General features: G+C 37.0%; 5 protein-coding genes and 1 long non-coding RNA gene across 6 annotated transcripts in view; 2 read left to right on the top strand and 4 right to left on the bottom strand.

Annotated features, from left to right (window-relative positions):
- LOC149113574 (gamma-glutamylcyclotransferase-like) overlaps positions 1 to 26789 on the top strand; it is a 146318-nt gene that overhangs the window by 7662 nt on the left and 111867 nt on the right. The window lies entirely within an intron of this gene.
- Positions 1129 to 3437, bottom strand: LOC149113578 (uncharacterized). Its single transcript, XR_016206306.1, has 4 exons — positions 3285 to 3437; positions 2112 to 2214; positions 1805 to 1889; positions 1129 to 1213 (listed from the first exon to the last, which is right to left on the bottom strand). It is a non-coding gene; the product is annotated as an uncharacterized LOC149113578 (long non-coding RNA).
- On the bottom strand, positions 9663 to 12742 carry LOC149113577 (uncharacterized). The gene is made up of 4 exons (XM_089287359.1): positions 12416 to 12742; positions 10991 to 11267; positions 10256 to 10596; positions 9663 to 9983 (listed from the first exon to the last, which is right to left on the bottom strand). Exons 1-4 carry the CDS (start codon positions 12644 to 12646, stop codon positions 9663 to 9665), a joined length of 1170 nt encoding a protein of 389 aa, XP_089143485.1. The 5' UTR covers positions 12647 to 12742.
- Positions 14002 to 18400, bottom strand: LOC149113576 (phospholipase A2 group V-like). Its single transcript, XM_089286152.1, has 5 exons — positions 18090 to 18400; positions 17495 to 17548; positions 16565 to 16736; positions 15096 to 15220; positions 14002 to 14165 (listed from the first exon to the last, which is right to left on the bottom strand). Exons 1-5 carry the CDS (start codon positions 18172 to 18174, stop codon positions 14002 to 14004), a joined length of 600 nt encoding a protein of 199 aa, XP_089142278.1. The 5' UTR covers positions 18175 to 18400.
- LOC110069465 (snaclec coagulation factor IX/factor X-binding protein subunit A-like) lies at positions 20761 to 22589 on the top strand. Its single transcript, XM_020776989.2, has 2 exons — positions 20761 to 20848; positions 22126 to 22589. The coding sequence occupies exons 1-2, from the start codon at positions 20785 to 20787 to the stop codon at positions 22566 to 22568; spliced, it is 507 nt and encodes a 168-aa protein (XP_020632648.1). The 5' UTR covers positions 20761 to 20784; the 3' UTR covers positions 22569 to 22589.
- LOC110069415 (uncharacterized) overlaps positions 25775 to 26789 on the bottom strand; it is a 19955-nt gene continuing 18940 nt past the window's right edge. The window contains exons 15-17 of the mRNA XM_089286135.1: positions 26692 to 26789; positions 26371 to 26455; positions 25775 to 25880 (exon numbers count right to left, since the gene is read on the bottom strand). The exon at positions 26692 to 26789 is cut by the window's right edge and continues 5 nt beyond it. Of these exons, the coding sequence (XP_089142261.1) occupies positions 25858 to 25880; positions 26371 to 26455; positions 26692 to 26789 (206 nt within the window). The 3' untranslated portion in view covers positions 25775 to 25857. The remainder of the gene's footprint in view (positions 25881 to 26370; positions 26456 to 26691) is intronic.

Raw genomic sequence — 26789 nt, 5'->3', positions numbered from 1 at the left:
TGGCAGAGTTTCGTTTTAGTAGATCGTGCATGTATAGACGGTCTACTCTGTGTGCTTTTAATTTTTAAGTCCACTTTCTTTGATCAACGATTTATCAAAGTTGTATACTGGGCGTTAAAACACAGATCTGACAAACTGACTCATCGTTTGACTACACCAGGACATAGGCTACACACATACACTTCACATTATTTGGTTGTATGGGAAAGACTTCATACCTCTTCTTTAGAAACCTAACGCTGGTAATAGTTTTGGGCACCACAAATATGTTTTAAACGGTTTAGTCTAATACGAAAACGTGTATGGAATATAATCTACTTGGATGTTTTTCGGTTTAAGAATGCAAAGATTCCTTTCAATTTTTGACTGAACTTTACTCTCCGTCGGTCTTTATAGTATATCAAAAGTTTACTAAGAAATGGGAGAGAATTCAATCATTCAAAGTATTTCCGTAGAAGTATGAATTACTAGATACTACATTGCTGCTATGAGACCTTGGCGTTGTCAATCTTATTTTTGTTGTGTCCCATAAAACGAATTGTACGTAAAAATGTTTATTTTTCAAGAATTCTTTTTCCGACAACTTCTACGTGGGAGTCCACCCCAGGTAAAAAAATACGAGAATTAAAGGCAAGTTTAAAATTTCCTGTCTCCCTCCTTCACCCATTCTTTTCTTTGGGTAAGTTTTAAATTCAAAAATATTCCCAAAGGTGGTCTTAAGATAAAATTTCTGGTCATATCTTCAGTTCCTTCTTACAGCAAGCAAGATTCACATTCACTCAAATATAATGATTTCAGTGTAAGGCCTAGTTCACACTAGCGACACAACGACATAAACATAACGACATAAGAAGGACGTTCTGTCGTTATGTTTGCAGTGTGAACATCCTGACATAATAACATAATAGCAACATAACAGCATCAACATAACGACATAAGGAAAATAACTGATCTTTTCCTCATATTTTTATGTCGATTTCCACATTACCGACAAAAGCGATAGTGTCGTTATGTCATTTTGACGCTACTGTGAACCGGGCCCAACAACCAAGAAATTTAAGACTCGAATTAAGTCGATGAAAACAATTTAATTTTCTAAATATTTTCATTAATTCTTTATTTTTTCACTCTTTCTTTTCATGGAAACTTATGCGCATGCTTTTTTCTCTTGATGTCCATTCCAGTGACTGTTATGCCCCATTCCGTGAAAAAGCTACAAAACAAAAATAGAAATAATTTTACTTAACTGGTACACTTGTAGATGTTTTCATTGTTTCATTGCGAAATTTAATCATTTTAAGCATTATAAAGCTACTGAAACTATCATCAGTCCGAAACTGATTTATTCATTGATATTATGTTATATGAGGTATGTTTAGCCATCAAACTGACTTCAGCTAATTAATATTGCAAAACCAATGCAAAGTGGAGATCAAAAGGAATAATAGGACTTGAATCAAGTTAGAACAACAATTCCATCTTCGAAGAACTGTCATTAAAAGTTTTTTTTTTCATGTTTGATTCTCACGGCTAAATGAGAAGCAACAGTTTGCATTGGCTGGATTTGTGCAGTGAAACGTGAAACGTGAAACAATGTGAAACGTGAAACGTGTTACCTTAGACATAAAAGATTATCTCCAAGCCAGCAACTTAAATTGAAGTTTAACTTAAATTGAAGTTTAAAACAATCCTCTTGGGCCAGGGCGAAGATTTATGAATAACGAGTTTTAAAGTGAACCCACTGAAATTAGAATTCACATATTTTCTATTTGTAGCAAGGTTTTAATTTCGCATCACTACTAACCTTTGCTATCCGAGTTGATCGTCCATGCGCGGAACAATTTATTGAAGTTTGCAGTTACAGTTTCTTCTCCATCTGCAACCGTTATCTGACACCGCCAAAACAAATATTTTTAAGTCACTTTTAATCGGCGTTTGGGATATATAAAACAGGGTAAAGGTATATTTAGTACTAATATGTTACTTTTGTAGGGAAATAAAAATACATTTCCCCAAAATAATGATAGGCGGCTGTTTCTACTGCCGCTACCACAGATAACAGTAACTACGTCACTAGAAAAAACCTTTTACCGAAAATAATATCACAGTACCTTTGTAAGAGTCCAATCAACCCTTGGCTGTGGTTCTATCCAAACTCCCTGCAGCCTACCCAAGTTAATATTCTTGAAACTTACTTTGATGACAAGTTGGTTTCTAAAAGGAATTTATAATCGGATATAATATGATATTGGAATGAAAGTTCAATTAGAATTTCCTCTGCAGGTAATGAACAACCTACAGTTGCCACAAAATAAGGCTGCTTAACTTATTTTAGATAGACTTTTGAATTCTCAGTTATGTAATTTTTTTCAGACTTTCTGCATTATTTAAGTTTTAGAAAACATTTTACTCCTTTAATTATGTGACTAATGATGTATTTAGAACAAGACGGCTCTGTATATCACCGCTAGGTGAGAGAGTTTCCTGTAATAAATGTTATTATTATTGTTACTATTACTATTATTATTATTGTTATTGTTATTGTTATTGTTATTGTTATTGTTATTACTATTACCATTACAATTAGTCCTCTCCCGAGAGTAAAGCGGTATAAGTTATATTTTGTATTGGCATTATCGGACAATCTAGTTCATAATTTTAGAGTTATATTTACATAATGTGTAACTTTCCTTTCTTTTATTTTCATTTTTTACACGACCACACAAGCTTGTAGCTTAAAATATTATCGTGTATGAATAAAGGCCATCTATCTCTGTCTATCTGAAGAACCTAAAAGGAACCGGAATCACCTTTTGTGGCCGCGACTTTAAATCCTATCAACCCTAACAGGTATCATTATTTTCAGAAATTTTGTTACAAACGTAATTTGTTTCACGTTTTTAAACCCGTTTTACATTTAGACACACTAGGCTGTATCAAACAAAGAAATGTTATCCGCCAAAACGTGCGACGATCTTGTGTCGAAATAGTCTCTCGGCTCCCAGCCCCTGCCCGCCCGTCAGCTCGGCTGAATGTAGGATATATAAGGTTTAATAGAGAAAAACATAACCCTGGTGGTGTATGGACATCTGAACGCATTTTTTCACGTGCCATTGTCTTCCGCTTACTATATTTTCGATTGAGTAAATATGCAAAGCAATTGAGACTGTGTTTTACCACATTTCCAAACACCCTGAAATGTACCAAAAATAATCCGCTGTGCGCCATATTTTCAACGTCTTTCTCGCTGATAAAACACAGTCTCTAGATAGTATTTTACGTACCCTAGCGTTTCTGTTTCTGGTCTGTTTGCTGAATCGATCACGGTTTTTCTTTCAGTTTCCATGAATTCCTCTCCCACAAGTTGAACTCTTGCTATGAGCAAATTTTCAACGTTGGTGTTCGGCGTGTAAATTTTAAGAGAGTACGTAACTGTTGAAATAACCGAATAATTATGAAAGAAGAATGGAATGAAACAAGATATGACCACATACACCTCTCCCAATTGCTATTTGTAGTTTCTATTTTCTAATTTGAGATATACATTGTTTATGCTGTTGGCGACTGAGAGCTTTCAGAGGAGCATCTCTTACCCAAGTCAAAATCCCGTGCAGCGAATGAAAACCGTCGATTTCCGATAAGCCATCCAACTAATCAAGCTGTAGGCTTTAGAGGCAATAAATTTGTAATCATCTTTGCTGTTTTAATGCTCAAACACAACGAGCCAATTTGCTTGGAGTACTCGAGCAGAAGTATATTCAATTAACCTTAAAACCTGAATTTCAGGGCTATCATTTTTGTGTTGCACAGCATGTGTTTAGCCACCAAATTGCTTCAAGACAGTTGAACATTGCAAAAATCAATACACAGATGTTTTGAGCTCAGTTGGATCAATAATTCCGTTTTCTAAGCACTATCATTACTTTCTCTACTTTTTCCGCTGATTTCTTTCATAGCAATTATTTACATATTGCTGCTTCATTTTCATTCTACTTACGGTAAGGTCGAAGCCATGCTCTAGCTGCAAAGCAAAATTCGAAATCAGTAATGGAACGCTTTTAAGTGCTACACTATGGGATATCCCACGCGTCACTTGCATTTTTTCTCGGTATACACACCCAGTCAGATCAAGGGTAAATGGTTCTCCTATATATGGCCATCTTCAATGATATTTATATTGAAGTCTAATTATAAACGACTGACATCTTAAGTCAGATGTGAGATCGGTTTATCGTTCTTGTACCTTGATACAAAATCAATATAGCATCAGACTTTTGCCTGTTGTTTTAACATGAGTTCGTTGATAGAACATATATATATAACTGCCAGCTTTCCAATTTCAACAGTTCATTCGTTAAAATTGCCTGATGAGTGTGGTCCTTGTACCATACGAAACAGTTCTGTAGCAATAAAACGATGATTACTCGTGAGACCTGAACTTCTCTGAAGTTATATATATATATATATGAAAATCTGGAGTTGCCACGAGCTACGAGGTCCACTAAAACAAGTATCATGATTAAAGGTCCGGTAACACGGGCAACATTTTTCTTCAACTTGTCTCGCAACATTGTTGCATTGCAAGTTGACCCACATTGTTGCGCGTATTACCACGTTTGTGAACAACTTGTCTCGCAGCAAAATATAGTGTTGCAAGTTGAGGCAACATGTTGCGAAAATTAGACTCGAGTTCTACTTTCTGCAACAAATTTTAGTTTTGCTGCTCGTATTACCACTGAAGCTACAACTTGTCTCGCAACAAATTTGAATTCAACGCTGTTGCAAAGCGCGGCAACGCGGCAAAGAAAACAAACATAGCGGACAGTGAAGGCGGGCGTGAACTCGAAGTAGACCAGTAACTCTCGGAATGTCATAAATTTGCCCTGTACAAACACCTCGAGGGCTATCATTGTCTTTGGGACACCTCGTTTGTCTCTTCAAAACAAGCAGCGAAAAAGGCAAACGGCTTGGAAGAACTGTCGAAAAAATACAACTTTTCGCCTAACAATCTGAAACGGAACCGAGCTTCATACTGAGAGAACTTCGCTGGCAGGGAAAATGAAGAAGAAAATGACGGCCAGAAATGGAAGTGGAAGTTCGTGGAAACGCTAAATTATTTGAAAAGAAAGCTCCATCTTTATTTAAACGCGATTGACCAATTATACTTGAAGAATTCCGCAGACTTGCAACACTGTATTTTGCTGCGAGACAAGTTGGTCACAAACGTGGTAATACGCGCAACAAAGGTTTTCAACTTGCAATGCAACAAAGTTGCGAGACAAGTTGAAGAAAAATGTTGCCCGTATCATCGCACCTTTATGAAGCTAATAATTTATTTTACGAGATTATTATAAGGCAGTGGGAATCATTTTCTTAAAACTTCCACTCTCAGATCGGTGGTTGGGCATGCAATAAAGATGAGCAAATTGTATTATTGCGAAATTAAAAAGTATTAGTTATTTGAAACATGATTTGAAGAACGGTGTCTTATATTTTGACGTAGTATCTTAACACTGGGTGTGAAAATGCACAGAAAAAAGAATTTGTAAAGAAAAAAAGCGCAGCTTATTCTAATCGATTTTATTTTCTTTTGGTTTTCTTTCCTTTTTTCCTTCAGCGTTCTTTTGTGTTTTTCAGTTTAGCCTATCACTGACCTATGCATGCTATGGAAAGTTTTAACCTTTAACAAGGTCAAGCTGTTATTCGATTTTCAGAGTACAAATTCGTAAGATTAATACCTGTGTCTCTGTCCCAGTGCATCCTATCGTATGTTGTCTAGGTTATCGGTTGATTATGAAAATCCTTTTCCGTCTTGAGCTCGGTTGTTGCGGGTTTAGCACTTCTAATAGCTTAAATTAAAGTTAAAACTTATCGATATTCGAGTTTCTGTGTAGATATGGTCATCACAATTCTGGAAAAAAAATCTAGCGTTTAAAAGAGTTTCGCGTTAGAACCTACCAGAATACCAACGTTTATCTCTGTTCCATTGTGGAATGGCTTGGTCGAATGCTGCCGTTAATGTTTCTCCTCCCTTTGTAATCTTCACCTGATACACAAACAAAGCAAATATTCTAAAAGATGCTGTTGCTCGGTCTTCGCGTTACGCAAATACCAGGCCTAAAAAAGGGGTGGGGGGAATATTTCCCCTGACATAAGCAGTGTCACTTGATTTGTATAACTGATAGAAGTAAGCTGTTATTATGTTGCCGCCCTTGTTTTAGTTGTCTGGTCTTTTTACCTTTCTCTTTTTTTTTCCTCTGTAGGTTTATAGTGTTTTACCGCTTGGCTCCTTTCCTGTTAGTGTGCTAAATCAAAGTTGGTTATTCGTTTCGTTTCTTTTTTTAACTGTTGATTTACACACTACCCCACAAGCTATGAGCTTTAATTAATTAACGTGTATAAATAAAGATCATTATTGTCATTATTGTCATTATTATTATTACTATTATTATTATTATTATTATTATCATCATTATTATTGGTATTTATTATATGGCAACGTAGTTTTGATTGGTTTTTCTTGATCTGGATTTCGCCATATGGAACGTTTACGTGAAAACAGTCGATGGAAACGGTTGTAATCCGTGTATTGTTTGTTTTCGGAAACCTGCAACTTCAGATTCGAGTTCATAGCGGAGCTCCGGCGGCCCGAAGGGCCGCCAAGCGGAGCCCCATACTCATATAGGAAAGAAAAGGAAACCCATGAGTTGATTTTCTCATGGTTATCATGGCTAGCGGTATTGCTCGTGGGCGCGTACGCACGACGGCGACGACGACGGAGTCGCGCAACATGGCGGCCATACTCCAAATAATAGGTTGACTGAGACATGCAGCCTTGGTTTACCGTGCACTTCTTTGATATTGGACATCTATGTTATGATCAATTGACACCTGTCAAAACAAGGTATCCGCTGACCAGTATCACGTGACCATATCGCGGGCTCAAGTTTATAGCTCATCGAGGTCGCGTGTTTTTTTTGAAGCTGACCGCTGACCAAGTGCTGTTTTTGGTTTGGATCGCGGGCTCATGTCACGTTAACTTGTTGAAAACAGGCCAGGATTGTTCGGAAGCCAGTTAACGTTAACCCAGGATTAACCGAATTATAACTTTTTCTCCTGTACAAATATTTTTTGCTGCTTTGTTTCGTGTATATGGTGATTATTAAAACTCAAAACAGAAGGCCAAACAATATACAGAAAACCTCACCGCAAAGTTATTAAACTCAAATCAAAATTAATTCTACCTTTTCCTGGGTTAGCTTAGTCGGGCTCTGAACAACCCGGCCCAGGAACTACGCTTTTAGGCTGGCCTAAATCTATATATTATAATAAACTACTTACTTACATAGCTTGCTCCAGCCGTGCTGGGGAATATAGGCCCTCGGTCATTTTTGTACAGAACTCGCATCGCTCGACCTTGGGTCAGTATTTCCCAGTGCAGCCCTTACGATCGGTAGGTAAGAGATTCTATTATATGGCCGTGTCTCGCAAGGACTGTGAACTTACAAATTTACGAGTATGTGGCTAAAATCGATATTGACCACGGTCTAGATTTTCTCATCTAGAGCGGCGTCTGGATTGCTCTACCCTTTACTTTAACCTCGAGAAAGTTGCACACAAAAAATACAGAATCATTTTGCTTGTTTCTGCTAGCAATACTAAATGAAAGAGCTCAAAAGACGAAGAGAAAAAGGTATAAAAAACATGCAGTCTTTCTAAGGCAATCAAAACACCAGCTGAATACGAAATAGAGAAGTCTTTTTAAGTCAAGAAGTAAAAGGTCACTCAATACAAGACTAAAAGCGACTTAAATGCGTCTTAGAAATTTTGTTAGCCAGTAAAAGAAACTACAGACTGAATTGAAAACATATCCGTCAATGAATTCGACCTTCTGGCTCCTTCTTGGTTCAGAAGACGCTGGACTCGTCACAATACAACACCGCCTCACAAAGCGTTTTTTTCCTTTTGTTCTCTATTGTTTTACGTCAAATGTGTCTTTAACACCAAATAAGAGCCGACCTTCTCCTGGTCACACTTTTCATTTTCAGTTCGCAACCGCACTGGACACGACTACAAACCGGCTACTGTTGCTTTCAGCGACCTGAGGTTTTCTTGTTTGGCCATTTAATAAAAATCTTATTAACCGCGCTTGATTAGTCTGTATGGAAGAATCTCGACCTCGGTCGTGAGTACCGACCCCACTGCCTTTGTTCGGTGCTCCTGACCTTCCGTTACTGACCTCCCTCTCGGTTAATAAGAATTAAAGTTATGTCTGTCTGTCTGTCAGTCAGCCAGTCAGTCAGTCAGTCAGTCACTCCGTCAGGTAGTCAATCAGTCCGCCATTAAAGTATTTTAGCTTACTAAGGGTGCGTTTCTTTAAGATTGGATTCTAAAATCCAAAAACGGATTATGCGTTTCTCTGCTAAACAGATTAATCCAAGATCACTGGGATCATGTTGTATCAAAGGAACCGAAGAATTCACCCTGGGCAAGGATTCTTCGGTTTCTTTGATGCGCCATGACCCGAGTGATCTTGGATTGATCTGTTCAGTAAAGAAACGCAAAATCTGTTTTTGGATTTTCTTAAAGAAACGCACCCTTACGTGCCGTATGTAAATTAGTGAGAGCATGCAAACCATACTTGGTTATTAAGTAATGAATTGTACCAAATACATAGCAGTATTTTATGTAATATATGCAGTTAAACTAAATGATAAAAAAATAACTCTTCTAAATTATGTTTAAACTTTAACAGAAAATACTATCACGTTACCTCTTTAAGGTTCCACCCAGCTCTGAAAGGTGAAGCTGAAGGAAGCCTTTTTGGTTTTATCTCAACCCTCTTCACAGTGCCCACATCAAGATCATAGAACTCTGATACAATCACGTGTAGGTTGCTAAAAAAAAAAACGATTAGCGATGCATCTTAAAGGACCCTTGTTAGCTTCCGCCGATGCCATCGAAATTATTAATATTGCATGCATGGTGAAGCGAAATCTTATTGCTTTACTGTAAGTTGTTTTCCTGAAAGTATGTTAAATTTTCTTGAGTAGTTTCACAGAGATTTCCTTCATTTCGACATACTCCGAATAAAATATAATAGCCAAACTCTGAAATGTAAACAGAGACAAAGGTGTGGCTGACTAGGGCCCTTTAACTCAAATAAGTTATCGATATTCTAAAATTTAAAGTTCAAAATTCGGGAAATACCTCGGGATATTTCGAGGGAACTTCCATATATAAGCTACATACAAGCAATCCAAGGCCACCAATTTTAACCACGAAAAGGTATTACAAGCATTCTCGTCACTCTACATGTCCTCCCGGACCCTGAACATGAGGAACACAAAAAGGAACATATATCAAACCTTTTGGTGTCTTGTGTTGTCTCGTACAAGACGTGACCTGTGGTATTTTGTTTCCCCTGTCCTTCAATCCTAACAGTCAATCTGTAGTCACTCCTCGCGTGTGAATTCGGGGTGTATACTCTGACTGTATACTTAACTATTGGGATAAAAAAATATTTATTACTAAGAACGCAATGAAACAACCTAGGGTCCACATACATTTCTTTAATCTTGGCATAACTAAACTGGAAGGTACTCCCCTAGCCCTGTTATCAATTATTCTGAATTTTTGGATAAAAATACGGCATTTTTCTGCTACTTGTCATTTAATTTGGAAAATAACAGAAAGATAAAGTTCCTTGTGAAATTCTTACCAAGGCAGCCGACCAATCGTTTCACGCGCATTGTAAGGAGATCTACGATGCTGTTAAAATCGGTGTCTATGACGTCATCTGGCACAGAGACGATACTTTTCAGCTGTTGTTTTCGTGACGGTTTCTCGGTATTGGGAATAAGGACACCAAAAATGTTGATAAAGTTGTCTTTCAACGAATCTGCTGTTTGCTTGAGTGTGGAGGTGTCCATAATGTCACCATTCTCATTCTGCGCGTTCCCGTCTGAGAGTATGACTAGAACCTTGAACATTGCAGACGATTTGTTGAATAAGGATAAAAAATAGTATTGGCATTGTAAACAACAGGCATTAAAATTTGGGATCTGCCATCCTGCAGTGTGTTTCTGTTTTTGTTACAACATAACTGAGGTCTGATTTTTACAACCTTTATTTCCAAAATCTTCAACGTTCTTGACAGCCAGTTTGATAAAAAAGGATAGATAATGTGGATAACTTAAATTTGTTGATCACACAGTTTCTGACCAAAGAGGAAAATAGCCAGAGTAAAACTCACCTTTGTCGTGTCGTCTTTTCTGTCGTCAGGACGCTTGTCAAAATGTTTCAAGACCATCTTGCTCAAGGCAAGATTTAACAGGTTAAGGCCACTTCCTTCGTGTTGGTATTTGTTGTCCATGTAACTGATTGTTTCTTGTGCGCTTCCAAAACAACTCATTCGCCGCGACGTAGCGTACTTTGCCAAAGCAAAGTTGAGGTCAGTGTCAGTTAACTCAGCGCTTAGTTTAGCCATCATTCGTCGCGTTACGCTTTTAACGTTTCCAACAGTCGTTGAGGAAATACCTTGACTGTCTTGAATCAGAACAATCACATCCGCCTTGAGATCGCACCAATAAGCACCTGTAATTAATGTTAAACATTAGTATCTCTGCTTTGTTTTTTGCAGATCTGCAAAAAACTTATACTTAAACTTAAATTTAAACTTAACTCATTTCGTTTCGGTTCCCCCCCCCCCCCCAAAAAAAAAAACAAAACAAAACAAAACGCAACCGCGAAGTATTATTTGGCCCAATTTTTACTTTAGAAACTGCCAAGAACTGGATAATGACAGATATTAACCTCAAATTGGGTCGAGATATAGAAAACGGGAAAATTCCATGGAGTGTCCTTAACTTGCTCCCACTCCCACCTTCTGGAAGAGAAAGTACTCATGAAGGCCATTATAATTTACTTGCCAGTTCTTTACAGAGAGATAAAAAGATTGAGTTCCCTCTGAATAAAAGGTCATTCTTACCATAATAGCAAATGAATCCCTTTATTTGGTCTGCTAAGACATCTCCAATCTTGTTAAAGTGAGCAGAAAAATCGGCTACTATGGCGTCATCTGGTTCAGTGACGATGCCTTTGAGCTCTTGTATTCGTGGTGTTTTCTCAGTGTTGGGAATAAGGACACCAGCTATTTTGATGTTGTTGTTGACTCTTAAAAACTTGGCTGTTTTCTCAAGCATGAAGGTGTCCATAAGTTCCCCATTCTCATCCACCGTGTTCCCGTCTGAGAATATGACTAGAATCTTCAAAATTGAAAACGATTTTGTGAGTAAGGAAAGTGAACAACAGGATTGACAACGAATGTTCTGTCGAACCTCTAATTACGGCTACCGCTCGATAACGGCCATTTTTTTCTGTCCCAGCGCACGGTCCTTACATTCGCTTTTATTTTGACCTCTATACAACTGCACCTCTCCAAAACGGCAATGGCCACTAAAGCGCCTGCAAAAACAACCTCGCGACAACGGCCATTTAATCAACTACTGACGAACGGTGTATACAGAACAGACCCTATTAAGTTAATATGAAAGGAAATGCAATTTGATCCGCGGCGCTCGTCTTTCGTCTCCGTTTCTGTCTGTCTTCTTTTTAGTGACAATTGTTTATATGATACGTATTTATATTTAGCTCTTATTAACCGAGCGGGAGGTCTGTATGGGAGAATCTTGACCAAGGTCGTGAGTACAGACCGAACGCAGTGAGGTCTGTACACACGACCGAGGTCAAGATTCTCCCATACCGACCGACTTAGCTCGGTTAATAAGATGTTTATTATATGGCAATGTAACTGGTTTGCTGACATTTTGCTTGCAAACGGTGATGAGCTTAATTTAAACGTGCCGAAATTTGCTCGTCCTTTTTTTGTCATCAGGCTTTTTGGCAGCTCTTTAAATGATTGAGCAGAAAATAAAAGAAAATGGTGAACATTTTTGTATTTTAGTTTGCTACTTTTTCAACGCAAAATGAAACCGGTCTAGATGGGAAAATTTAGACCGCCGTCAATATCGATTTCAGCCAATCAAATTCGTGAATTTGGTAGTTCCCAGTCCTTGTGAGACACAGCCATACAATAATCTGCCATAAGTAAATAAAAATGTTGCCCCCTCCCGAAAAAATCACGTCTTATATTACACTTCTATCTCCCAATAACGGCCACCTCTCTACAACGGCCACTTTCCTTTGTCCCCAATTAAGGTAGTCCTTATGGAGAGGTTCGAATGTAAGAGACATTTCAATTTGAGACCTGCTATCTTCAAGTATGATTCTGTTTTGCATCAATATAATTTTGATACAAAAAAAAAACAACAACAACTACAGATACTTCTTGTTGAATGCAAGGTAATTTATTGATCACATAGTTTGGACCAAGACGGAAAATAGTAAATCTCACCTTCGCCGTGTCCGTTTTTCTGTCACCGCGACGCTTGTCAAAATGTTCCAAGACCATTTTACTCAGAGCAAGTTTTAACCGGTTACGACCGCTTCCTCCGTGTTGGTATTTGTTGTTCATGTAATTTATTGTTTCCTGTGCGCTTCCAAAACAACTCATTCGCCGCGACGTAGAGTACTTTGCCAGTGCAAAGTTGAAGTCAGTTGATTCATGGCTTAGTCGTCTCAGCATTGCTCGCACCACGGTTTTTATGTTTTCAGCCGTCGCTGAGGAAGTACCTTGACTGTCTTGGATCACAACAATCAAATCCGCCTTGCTGTGGCAAACAGGACTGTCTGTAATTGGACATTATTAGTAGATCTAGTAAGGATTCACAAGGTACTCTTAAAATATTAATCAGTTCCAAGTCTCTTGATCAACTTTGCGTCAATAAATTAAGTTGTTCACACCTTTAGTTGTCATCGCATGTTGTTCCAGAGGGTGCCGGTTGTATTGCAAGTTAGTTCTAAAGCATGGCTGTCGTTTTGAATGCGTTCGATCCGTTGAGTTTGCCAACTGAGGATCTTTTATTGTTTTCATCTCCCATCCCAAGAGAAAGAGAAGCCGACTGACGTAGTCGTTTGCCCAAGTGGGTTGAAAATTTTTTTTAAAAATTTTTTTATTTTAATTTATTGTGACAAAAACTAGAGCTAAGCTTTACAAAATGCTACGATATTTACATAATTTGATGTCTGTTAAACCTGTAAAACATGTTTCCGTATCTAATCATGATATCATGGTTACTACAACTAATACTAATACTACTATCATCATCATAACATTAATTAACATATTCCATACAAATTGGTATATACAAGGTAAAAGTAAGTAAAAGAAATAAGCTAGTGGGTTGAAAATAGTAATAATAACAATAATAATAATAATAATAAAGTTTTTTGGGTGCATTTAAAAAAACTCAATGCGCTTACATTACTATAAAAAATAAATTAGTTAAATCCTATGAAATATTTCTAATAACAGTAATAAATAAAATAAATGAAATAATTAATTAAAATACAGTTTCTCATAAAATAAAATAAATCAGAAGTAGGATTTCCGAAACAAGAATGTTTTGAGGACAGATTTAAAAGACGAAAGAAAATGTGTCTTTCCCCCTCGGAAAATGACGTCATTCTCAGAGAGTATGAACGACATTGAATTTCAACGATTTATGGAAGTTGAATATATAGTGGGCGTTTCTACAAAGGTCTGACAAGTTGATTAATCGGTTGACTACACCAGGCTACAGACATTTACACTATTTTGTTGTATGGGAAAATCTTCATGGTTCGTATTTAGAAACCTACATAACATTGATATTTTCAACGATTTTGCTTCAAACGAAAACGTGAATGGTATATAACGAACTTAAGTGTTTTTCGGCTTAGCAATGCAAAGATTTAGATTTTTGAAGGAACTTTGCACTCAATTGGTGTTTTCAGTATATCAAAAGTTTACTAAGGAATGGGAAATAATTCAATATATCCAAAATTGTTCAAAATCATTCAAAGTATTTCCGTATAAGTATGAATCATTTCGTCCTGGAACTAAATCTTACCTGTGATATTACATTGCTGATATGAGATCTTGGTGGTGTCAATCTCATTTTTGTTGTGTCCCATACAACGAACCATTTCCAATTCACAGAGACATAAAGCATGCCTACACTGCCTCTCCTCATCACTTCCTTCACCATATTCACTTAATGGAGCTACAGCAATAAGAATAAAGCACATCTTACTAACAGTGTTAACTATCGATTATTATTGATAACTTACTAATGTTAGTTATGCAGTATTTCAGCATACACATTAATGAAGGAGTAAAATTAGACAAATTTTATCGTCAAGTAACCCAGCGTATTGCTAGGGTTAGGGTTCGTTTCCTTGCTGAGATAAATTTGGCTTCCTTAGGCGAAGGGTTCTCACCTAGTTTCTCCTAACATCTTATAATCAAACAAGAACCAGACTTATAACAACAAAGAAGCACCAACTTCAAATGCTAGGAGAAGTATCGGAATGTTATGAAACCGGCAAAATAATACTGATCCGGCTTGTTCCAAACAAAGAAGACTTAGCTAAAAGACAAGTAACACACATTTCTCTTAAACAATATCCAGGTAACTGCAAACCACTAGAGATATTATTTTATTATATGTTATAAAATAACTGAGATACTTCGCACGCTCTGATTGGTCAAAAACCTATCGTTTATCGTACCGGTAAATACGTGGTTTCCGATACGCAGCACTACGTGAGAACTAAAGAACTGAGAACACTAGCAAAAACATAAGCTTTATATATATATATATCGTTGGCTACGTTGACTGACTGAGATTTCAATAACACGGATATATTTTAATTCAACATACACTTAGAAATTTGTAAGGAAAAACAGGACCAGAATTTGGACGCGATATATGCTTGATCTTTTTAAATTTCCATGGCCAAAATGTTACGACGATTCTGTTGACGCTTGAGTTTAGAAGAAATTGCTTTCCACGGTCTACTTAATACTGCCGCAGTTACTCCTTGAATTGCATACTCCACTCGGTCTAATTGCTATTATTTGTTATTAGCATTATCATTATCATTATCGTTATTGTTGCTACCTTAAGTGGTTAAACGCTAAAGATACTTACAACATTTATTGGTAGCTTTGTTGAATTTGAAATCTTTGGTCATAAACAACGTTCCTCCATTGACTTTACACTTGTCCGCATCTTTAAGTAGGGCTTCCTCACAAAAATCATGCACTTTGCAGCAGCTGAAGAAAAAAGTCAAAGAAACAAAGAAATGCAACGGAGAAAAGGTAGAAGGGGGCACAGAATAGTTCAAGTTCAAGTCATAGTTATATTTATATGTATTTGATTTTAAGTACTGGGTGTTCTTAATCAATAGGCTCCCTGCAGGGCCAGTCGATCAGTAGTGACGACGTCTATGAGGTTGTTAATGGATCGATGGATTGATTGAAGTTCATTATCTTTACACTTGAAAGAAAGAGAAAGCAAGTCAAAAAGGAAAGGAACTTGTTTTTGGTTTCTTGTCTTACTTTTGCCATTTATAAATATATGTACAACATATCAATGAATATTAGGCAACAAAGCCCAGGGAATAAGCCAAGAAGGATAATGTAAAGGAACGGTAGGGAAGAGAAGGATCACGATGTATATATGGTGAGTGTTAAAAGAAAAAAAGAAAAAATTTAAGCTTACGCTTGTATTTTATTTGGACAAAAATTTCATATTCGTGACAATTTTGATGACGTCCAGAGGCGTTGGTTATTAACGCTCGCTCGAAGGAGAAAAGACAGGGTCTTGCCATAATTTATGAAAGTAAAACTGACAGTGAACGTTTGTCCTTCCTTCCGAAAATTACCCTTAAACTGGGGACTGGAAAATATCCCCCAAGTTCCGGGAAATCGAGCAAAAGTTGGTCAAAATCACGATGCGCGTAACGAGGTCTTGGCAACTCTTTCAGTCTTAAAATGAAGTGGGGCTATATTTCGGCTAAAAGCTCGAAATCGAGCGAGCGATCGCTTTACCTGTGTCCATTTCTGTGCAAACCAAGGCCACCAGGAGTTAGTTTAGAGTCCCTATGACTGGAAAATATCCCCCAAGTTCCGGCAAATCGAGCCAAAGTTGGTCAAAATCACGATGCGCGTAAGGCGGTCTCGGCTACTCTTTCAGTCTTAAAATGAAGTGGGGCTATATTTCGGCCTAAAAGCTCGAAACCGAGCGTGCGATCGTTTTACCTGTGTCCATTTCTCTTAAAACGAAGGCCATCAGGAGTTCGTTTAGAGTCCCCGCCTGGCAGAAGATTATTACAATTTGGTTTAATATGCACCACTCACTAAGCAAGGTCAAATGCGCAAGTTTGCAGACTAGGAAGAAATTGCCGTTACAACCCTTTTTTCGTGTTCAAATTCGAATCGCACTGGATTTATTTACATGCATACTGCAAAACCTTCGTAACATTCAATAGAAAAAAATTCTGACTAATCCAGCTTGCTTTTATCATAACATCATAATTTCCATGAAAGACGGTAATTTTCACTCCAATAGCACTGTTGCTTTTTGAATTCCACGGTATAAAGCAAGGTCATACTTACTAATCAAAGTTGTCCACGTATTTTCCGTGTCCACGTTGACCACACCAACAACCGTAAGTGTAAAGATTACAAACGTTAGGTCTGCCTGTCACGTCTTTTATCAATTGTTCCATCAGAGTTGTTCTTGGTACTACAGGTATACCTGGACATGCCCTTTTGTCTGCTTTCACTTCTGAAAAATACATTATTAAAACACTTCCAAAATTTTGGGAATTTCATTACATAGTGTGGCTCCTTTAGATAGCACGTTTTTGCTGACGTCAGCAAAAAAAATCTTAATTTTGTGGAAGAAGTTAAAAAGTCGATTCCTCCCGATTTTTTTTTAAATAAGAAAGCTGACGTAGGTGTTTTCATCAGAATATATCGCATTTGAAACCTGATGACTTCAAAATTCAGAAAGATCAATATACTTGTTTGTCATGGTTCGTAATAAATTAAACGTCCTCTGCTAGAAACAAACAAAATCGTGTTTCTCATTTATCTAATATAGCAATGTATGAGAAAAATATGATCAGATAAATAGATTTTTCGCTTTTTGCAACGAAATTGAGATTTTGCTCACTTTTTCCTGACATTAGCTCTTGGTGTTTCAAATAGATCAATTTAAATCGCATAACACCAAATTTCTATGTAGAAGAAAAACATGTCTTGATTGAGAAAATCTGCAGAAATTTTAATTCAGTCATAGTGGAAAATTAAAATCCAATTTGTGATTCATTGCCCACTGTTAAATTCCGATCCTCTTTTTAGGACTGATCGCTCATTAGGTTCTTCACATCAGACAAGACTTAGGGGTAACATATTGTGGGAAGTAAGGCATTAAGTTATCAATCAAAATACAGTTTTTTGATTCGAGGAGCAACATAACAAAAAGGTAGCTCCCGAAAACAAAATATCAGCTGGCTTGTACAAATAATGATGACAACTTACCCTCAGCCAGACCAGTTTCCGTTAGTCGATGGTGCAAGGAAGCCAATGCATGACCTTGCAAAAGAAACGTTTTCATGTTCAAAATTGTTTAACTCCATTATCAACATGCTCTTTTCCTTAAATACATGGTGAAGCAAGAATAACCGATATTTGTGAAAATTATTAACAGATTAAACAAATAGATGGGTAGACAAATAAAGTAATTTGTTAATGAGAGTAACCGACTAAGTACTGGTCTATATGGAGAAAGGCTACAGCGAAAAATTTGAAAAAGCAAATGGTAGCTCAAAGGTGACTTAATGGTAATGCTTCTTTAAAATTTTTCCACACTATTGCACACTCTATATCGCTAATTAAAAACGCAGAAATTTTCCATGATCCACCATTTTTATTATCTTTGGCTATGTTACTCCAAAAACAAAACACCAAACAAAATTTTTAACCGAAAAAGCTTCAAATGGAAAACCCGTATTCCAAATTAAATTAAAAAAAAAATAGATTTTATGTTTTTATCTCAAATTTTCCTCCTCCCTGTTTTGTTTGGTGCTGTTGTTTTTTTCGTAACATACATCAAATTAAGGAAGAAAAACGTTACCAAAGTGCAAACTCATTAGAAACATTGCCCATCCCACAAAAACGGCGAAGACAATCTTCATCTCTGTGCTGTGCAGAAAAACCATGACAGGTGGTTAATGACGTCACAGTACAACTTGTCATTTCGAAATATCGCTAGTTTCAGAAGATACAAGTGTCTGCAAGAAACACAGCTTGAACAGCAGTAAAATATATTTACTGGCATGAATTGTTCTAACCTGACATTGTCATGTTAAATCATGTCACTGCAATTACAATGTTATTTCGATAACAAAACAGGAAGTCTAAAATGATTAACCTTAATTGTGTGTAAAAAAAAAGGTAAATATAAAAAGAAAACTATGGTTCTGAGTTATTATTGAGAAAAATATAAGGTGGGAATTTTATTCGATCTACTTCTATTTAACAAATTGATGCCACCTTTTTATGCCTCTGTGCTGTAATCGATGACATGCCGTAAAATGTTTGGCAAAATTGACGAAATGGCGCGAGTGAGGGCGAGTGTGTCTGTATTCTTATTCATGATCAGGGGCCAGTAAGCGTGAGAGAAATTTGACACAGAAAACCAAAAAGATTAGACAAATTTGAACAAATTAGCGTTTTAAGTCCAAAAACGTCCTATTTAATTTCAAATATATAACCCTTAGCTAATTAATCAAAATTCTAAAACATCTATCTTGAAAACAATGCTTTCATAGGAAAACGACTCAGGTGTAGTCAGCGCCAACTAATAGAGACCAAAGTGGTCAACTCGCACTTAATTATTCTTTGGTAACTTTCCAGCTTTAAGAAAACCTTATACAAAGCCTCGTGATCTCCGATGGTAGATCTCCGCAGGGTGTTTTTGTCATCTCTTGTGGGAAATTGAGTCTCTCTCTTAATATCTTTTATTCGCTTTTCAGAACCAAGTTGTCAGTGAAACGCTTTACTTGAAAAACAGAAAGAAATAACGTTTATGTAATCTCAAGATAACAAGCTTTTTTATTACGTCAAACTAGGTTTTTTTTTCCACTTTTATAGTTTCCAAAATGTTTACCTTGTATTTAAATAATCAATTCATGTCTTTTGATTTATCTTGATTTCTCACTGATACAATGTAGACAAACATACTTGTGGCACTTAAAATTACTGTCCCTCAATAGCTGTTCTGTCCCGAAATTGGTTCTTCTAACTGATTTTGTGCTTTTGTGGACAAACTATTGTCATTTCCAAAGGATGGATAAATATCACTTTAATTTGATTAAATGGAAGGAGTATAAATATACTGGGGAAAAAGCACAGCAAAACGAAATAAATATGTGAAAGAATCAAATTTGGACATACCTTACGCTAAAAAACAGTGAACTCAATTTGTTTTTTAAGTTCTTTCGTTGGTGAAGTGTTCCTCAATGTCTGCTAAGCTCCTACAGGCTAATGCCAGTTCACAAAAATATCAATTATAAGGTGATTGCAAAACATTAAACCACCCAGACATTCAATTTTAATGATATGACAAAAAGTCAAACTTCAACCTTCAAAACGAAGCAGGCAGAAATATTCTAAAGGACGTGCATTCCGGTTCTCTGACGTATGTTTTCTTGAAGATACAAGTTAATAAGGTAATAGTAGCTCGTTTTATTTCTGGGAAAGTGCTTTCTAAACATTAGATTTCTATGGAATAACAATCACTTTTAATTTTTGGCAATATTATCGCTTGAGAACGAAAAAAATGCTTCATAGCATCTCCAAACACCGAGAAGAGAGCTAAAAATATGATACGCGGCACAGTATCTTTAAACTGGGGAAAAAGAAGCAAACAGAAAGTAAACAGAGAATTAAAATCCTAGAAATATCTCATAATTAAGGAAACACCAGAAAAGTCACCGTCACAAGGAGAGACTAATTTGATTTAACTTAAAAATGAACCACTTAGAATGATAAACCGTGTTGCTTGTTCAAATTATTTTGTATATCCAAGCTTATGTACTCGACAGTCCTTTTCATTTCAGTTCAGGTCTTAGAAACTTCTAATTTACAAATTGCTTAGTCTGGTGCCCATTCTTCCGTTTACTGAAGGCGAAGTCTTATTAACCTGCCAAGAGGGCAAATACCTGCTTATGTCAGACTTACTCAGAATTTATGAGAGTTGCGATCACGAAACACTCAAATCGAACACCAGTTTTCGTGTTTGACACATATAAACTTTTAAACCGAACCATTTGGAACAGGAAGAAAAATTTTTTCTACCATTTCAGTATTTTTAATTGAGAGCAATTTGAATAAAATTGTTTTCTCTTAAAGATGTTTAATAAGTAAACATACTGCTCTCTTCACTCTGCTCTCTTCGCTAAGTAGTTTGTCTTGCTGCAGGCAGTGTGAAAAGACATGAACCTAGCCAAGCATACAATGCAAAACCTGTAGACTATAAAATATTCGTTGTGGAGCTAGGACAGAGTCATATTCTTGCGAACCTTCAGTAAGGTTAGATTACTTTTTCGCTTGGTACATTTTCAGTCTAAAAGTCAAGAGGTAAACTTTACTCCAATTCCAACGCAAGGTACAGGTGTATCATCTTACTTAGTATTCGCGTTTTTTGATATTTGTTTCGATTTTATCTTTGTTAACATTATTATTCAACTTGGATCGTAATTGGAAGTCGGCAAAAAGATGTAGTCATTTTTAAACCTAATTCTATGGTGTTTTAATTTAGGTTGAAGATGAAGTCAGGGGTGGTTTTCAAGTTCATCGTGATGTTCTTTCTTGTTTTGTATCTATCAAAAGGTTAGAACTCTCGAATTGTTTTTCATTTATTTCATAGTTAGGGAGAATTTCGTTTGGCTAGGGCACAGTTATTCGCATAAATTAACCAGTTGCAGTCAATGCAGCTAGGGGTGGACGCGGGATTGTCGTAAATTACATAAATTCCAGTTCAAGTATGGAGTTCCAGTTAAAACATCGAATTACCAACTCGTACGAGCCAAAGTAAACCAACCTTATCAGTGACTAAAGCGAGAAACTAATCAGCAGGGAGGCCGACAGAATTGACCAAAGCTTTTCTAAAAAGATGGCTGGTTAATACTACTTGCCCAACCTATTTTCAGCAACTGCTTGCTTTTTGTCGAAATACAAGCTTTTTCTTTCAAAGCAACGCTTACGAGTCTAACGTAATGGCTTGAGGCATCTTCGCCTACTGATAAATTCGTGGCCCACTGTCCGCTGGTACTGATAATTCCGAGGAGAATAGGGTGCCAAGCGAAACTCTGCAGGCAGTTAGAGAAAACTCATTCAAATCATAAACACTGCCATCTGCCACAGATAGACGGGAAGACATGAATAAGTCCCGTTATAACGAGAGAGGGGGCCTTTGTGCACCACGAACCAATTGAGAAAAGTATTTGAGATTTGTGAAAATTTGTGGCTATTTGTTCCTTGTTTTTTTGGGCTCATTCCTCGTGTCGTAGACAGAATTCTTGTGGAGTCCATTTGACGCAAATCCAAATCCGTGTTGTGCTTCGGTAATCCAAAGCTAGGTTACATATAGACCGTACTTCATTCTTGGACGCCTCTCTTTTGACGTGGATCTGGCTTCCAAAAGTAGGTTTCAGCTGTAGATATGTTCGTATATCTAACGAACATATCTAAAGTAAATTCTTGCTTAAGCAGTCCTATTCACCTAGTATTTAATAGTCAGTTCTTGCTTGCTTGCTCTTCGTAGTCAGCTAGGAACGTTCCTGTTTTACATTCGAGTACCTTGTTTAGGTCCACCGGTTCTCACTCACGGCCTGGTCAGAATCTGCAGTTAGCATATAACCTTGTGTCCTGTGGTTAGAAGCAGCTGGAAGATGTGAAAGACATGTGTAGGATAAAAGCTGTTCGAGAATTTAAAATAGGCCCTTCACTACCTCCAATCACATTGTAGCGGTTGACATTAACAAAAAGTTGGGCTTATTTCGGAAGGTTATAATCAAAGAGTGACTACATATCACGCGTTCCTGTTCTAACGATTCATGTATGGAATACGAATTTAGAAAACCATTGTTGTTGGTTGAATATTTCAGCGACAAAAGGTTCAAGTAGCACCAGTAATGTGAACAACTGCTACACCTTCCATGACGTTGACAGTACATGGACCGAGGCCCGTGACGCATGTCATGACATGGGAGCTCACCTAGTCACCATGGAAACGATAGACGAGTGGAACAAAGTGAAGGGCTTCATCGCAGAAAAAGTTAAGGAGGCCGGAAGTTACACTCACTATTACGTTGGACTGCGTAAAGAAGGTGGAATATGGAAATGGCCCGAGGGAGAAACTCCTGATGTCACTGTGGCCGCAGATGACAGCCGCTGGCAGAGAAGCCAGCCTGATCCTCACCCAGATGAACTTTGTGGGGAAATCTGGTATCCTAGTAGTGGGATCAAAGGGTTTAATAATATCTTTTGCAGTCATACGGTTCAAGGAACCGGAGCACTTCCACGTGGATATATCTGTGAAGGTTATTAAAGGTTTCTTTTAAAACCAAAATTAACTGTGAGTTCACCTTACTTATCACTTGAAATCTTTGAAATCAATATAAAAAGTTGTAAATTGTAAGCTGAATTTTATTTATTTATTTCTTTATTCATTCATGAAGAAAACACTTACAGTACAATAAAACATAGAGTAAAGTAAATTCCATACAAGAAGAAAACTACGGCACTTTGTGGACTACAATTGATATAGAAATAAATTAATGCAAGGCGCTACTGATTAGAAATTTGAAAACCATGACACTGACACTAAGTAAATTAATTTGTCCTATTGAGAAGTTGGTGTTTGCAAAATTTCTGTAACAAAATCTTTTAATATAAGGCATCTCCATTTCTCATTAAAGAACTTGGCATTTTTGTTTTTTATTGCAATGTACCTTTCAGTCATTATGTTTTCCCGAAGTTGTTTCTCAAACAGCGAGAAGAGTAAAGATTGTTCATTTAGGTTACATTTATAAATGAAGTATTTTGCCACCAACAAAGCCAAGCTTAGGGGTTGATGGTGCTTGAGTGGGTTTGTAGGTCCGTATAAAATTGTCGAGTCTGACAACCGAATGTTTTCACTGGTGACTTGCGACCACCAGTCAAAAAATTCATTCCAAAATAAAGCTACATGGGAACACTTTAAAACATATGCTGGATTGTATGCTGTTCACTTTTACATAGATAGCATATATCATCAGCTATTATGTGGGCTCTTTTAAGTTTGTCTTTAGCGTAGATAATATTGTGGTTTATCTTGAATTGAAACATTAACTTTGTATTTTCCGTATATATAATAGAAAAAGGCCGTTTATATAATTTTTGGATTTTCAGAAGGCTCCATTCCGTAACTAATAATTCGATTTTCATTGGAAGGTGGTTGAAATTTGTTCTCAGCAATTATTTTGTGCAGAGTAGCTTTGGAAAGATTTTCTTCATTGTCGTACCAGTTCATTGTAAGCTGAATAAAGTGACTAGATTACAAAGGAACAATTATTTCCACATTTTTAATGTTTAAGACCATGAAAATTAATTTTCGGATCAATTCGATAGACTTCGGGTTTTCTTTATTTGTTCTCCTTGGCCAAGAAGAAAGCGGTGTTAGTGTCAAATTTTCTATCTTTGGTGACAGCCTCGTCTGTTGTATTTTCAGTTAGTAGAACCAATGTTTGATGGGATTTCTCCCGTGAAACTCAGAACAAACGTTAACCATGTGACCAAGACAGTGGTGGATCTAGGGGAGGGGCCCAGGGGGCCCAGGTCCCCCCCTTATTTTGGGTGATAAAAAAAGAAATGACTGAAGGAAGAAAAGCCGGCAGGGCAAGTAAAACAAAACCGCCCCCACTCCCCCACCTTAGCTCAAAGTCTGGATCTGCCACTGCAAGAACATCAGCTAAGGCCAGAACCACTTCAGTGGAGATATCACAATAGAAGTAAATTCCAGTCCAAAGTCAGATCTGGAAGAGAAAATGATCTGGGAACTTCAGATGCGTTTCATGCTGAAGATAAAATAATAATCATAATGTCCCGAGTGCTATGAGGAAAACCCAGTGTAAGGAATCCCACCCCCCCCCCCTCCCCAAAAAGAATCAACCAACGTCTGATGTAGGCGAAGAGTAGAGGATCTGGTCGTAACCCGACTTGTAATCTATCATGACAGGCAAATTTTTATGGATTGCGGTGAGAAAATAATATAGCTATTTGTCATTTATTCATCCCTAACATTCGATGCTATTTTGGTTATATTCCGTAAGCCTCGATGAGGGAAACTTTCTATTTAATATCTCTTAAAAAACCAATCAATATCCTTTTTAAAAGATCCTAGGCACAAGGCACAAATATTGGAATTATTGACTTGGCAATAAAAATTTTGTTTTCCCTTGCTATTTTATACTGGTAGTAGTTCTTACTAAAGCTTCCCTCGTTTTTTTGCGCCGATTGGAAACTGAACATTATTGTATGAACTAAAACTTGCACTTCTTTTTTTTGTAAACCATATCATTCATAAAGTTCCCACGGAAACACTGGAAAGCTAGGGTCCTATCATTTACATTTGCATTAGGATTATTGCATAGTCATAGATTACTCAATACAGAGAAGCGAACCGAATTACAAGATTCCAAACGTAAAACAGGCGATCGGAAGGGTATTTAGCCTCAATTGAACATTGTGTTAATATCTACAACACGTGCGAAGCGACACGAACGATCGTTTAGCTAGAATTCTCGCTTCAAATTTCGAGAAAACTACTTTCTCCGTTACTTATACGATAACTTTTAAGTTGTTTTCCCTCTAAAATCCATCTTCAGGAGCTTTGAAATCGTTTTCAATTTGTTCTGGAATGTCCACCATTTCGAAGCGAAATTACTTGATCGTGCTAGAATCGTCATGTAGGCCATATTAGGTGTCCTAGCTCAACTCACCGAAACATTAACACATTAACCGGGACCACCGTGCGCGCCTAGTTCATTTATCCCCCTGGCTCGACTTTAAGCACATATCTTTTCCCTAAGTTATTTTAAGTTATTGTAATTTTCTTTGCAAATGTGTATTAAGTGTCAAGGGTAAATAAAACATTGTTGTTGTTGTAGTTGTCAAATAGGGATCGATTCGCATACTACAGATACTACCAATATTTCATTACTTCTTTATGCCCGGGGGTACTATTAATGCCTCCTCGGGTTTTAGCCATTGGTATATCCCTTTTATCACTTGTGCATTTGATTTCAATGACTGTCAAGTAGGTTGCTTGCAGGGTTTGTCCCCAGAGAGGTGGGGATGAGGACAACTGGAATACACTGATCGATAAAGCTTTGGGCCGGTTTGTATCCTATCCTCTACCTTTAAGGTGGCTCAAAATAGTTCCCAGCACATTCCAAAAAGTAGATTTTGATGGCTCATTATAATCACTCTTTGTCAGTTGAGGCTACAATCAGGGTATCAAAAAAGTCTGATCAATCCTTGGTGAACACGTTGGTAACAATTTCGTGACACAGCAGGTTACCATAGCAACAGTATGACCTGCTAAAACACTCTTAAGCTTAGATTGAATTACTCATATTTCAAAAATAGAACGGTGAAACCCTTTTTTATGAACGAATTTTTATAAGCAGGACAAGATGCAATTTTTGGCAAAGTCTAAAAAAATTCTGTACATTGGGCTCAGAGCCACGTTAACTTTTCACTCAGTCTTCGAACTACTTTCATGAATTTTTTATTTGTTCACTCTTTGCTTTATTACATGCTTTCTTGAGTTTCATTTCTATTCATTCCACCGATCATTATGCCCCATTCCGTGAAAAAGCTGCAAAACAAAAAGAGCAAAATAATTTTATTTAACTGGAAATTAGTAGCTGTTTGCCTTGTTGTGAAACGTATTCACTTTAAGCAATAAAGTACATTTAGCCATCAAACTCACTTCAGCTAATTAATTTTTCGAAACCAATGCAAAGTTGACATCAAAAGGAATAGTCGGACTTGAATCAAGTCAGAACAACAATTTCATCTTCGAATTACTGTCATTAAGTGTTTATTTTTCCTTTTTTGTTTTAATTCACGCGGCTAGTTGGGAAGCAAGCAAAACGTATTACCTTAGAGGCTTAAGTCAAGCGAACCGACATTAAAAGATCACTTCCAAGTCAGCAGTTTTTAACTGTAAATGATATTTAAACTAGTTCGTCTGGGCGAGAGTTAGTGAAACGTCTGTGGTACGAGTTTTAAAGTGGCCACATGGTCAGTAGAAATTATATATTTTCTACTTGTACCAAGGGTTTAATTTGTGCATCAGTACTTACTTTCGCTATAGGAGTTGCTTCTATATTTGCGAACCAATTGATTGAAGTTTGCTGTTACCGTTTCTTCTCCATTTGAAACCTTTATCTGGTATACAAACAAATCAAATATTTTTAAAGTCACTTTTAATCCGCTTTTAGGATATATAGAATGGGGTAAAAGTATACTTAAGTGTTTATATGTTTCTTTTGTAGGGAAACAAAAATCTATTTCCCGAAAATAATAGCCGGCTGTTATTTGGTCCCTACTACAGATACCAGTTTATAAACTTTCTAAACTACGTCACAAGAAAAAAGACTTTACCCGAAGTAATATGACAATACCTTTTTAAGCGTCCAATCAACTCTCGTCTCTGGTTCTATCCAAATCCCCTTCAGAGTTCCCACGTTAACATCCTTGAAACTGGCTTTGATGACAAGTT

This window comes from Orbicella faveolata, unplaced genomic scaffold (genome assembly GCF_042242905.1).
Source record: "Orbicella faveolata isolate gen_17 unplaced genomic scaffold, um_ofav_v1 contig_14, whole genome shotgun sequence".
Lineage (NCBI taxonomy): Eukaryota > Metazoa > Cnidaria > Anthozoa > Scleractinia > Merulinidae > Orbicella > Orbicella faveolata.
This window is presented reverse-complemented; position numbering and strand designations above follow the sequence as displayed.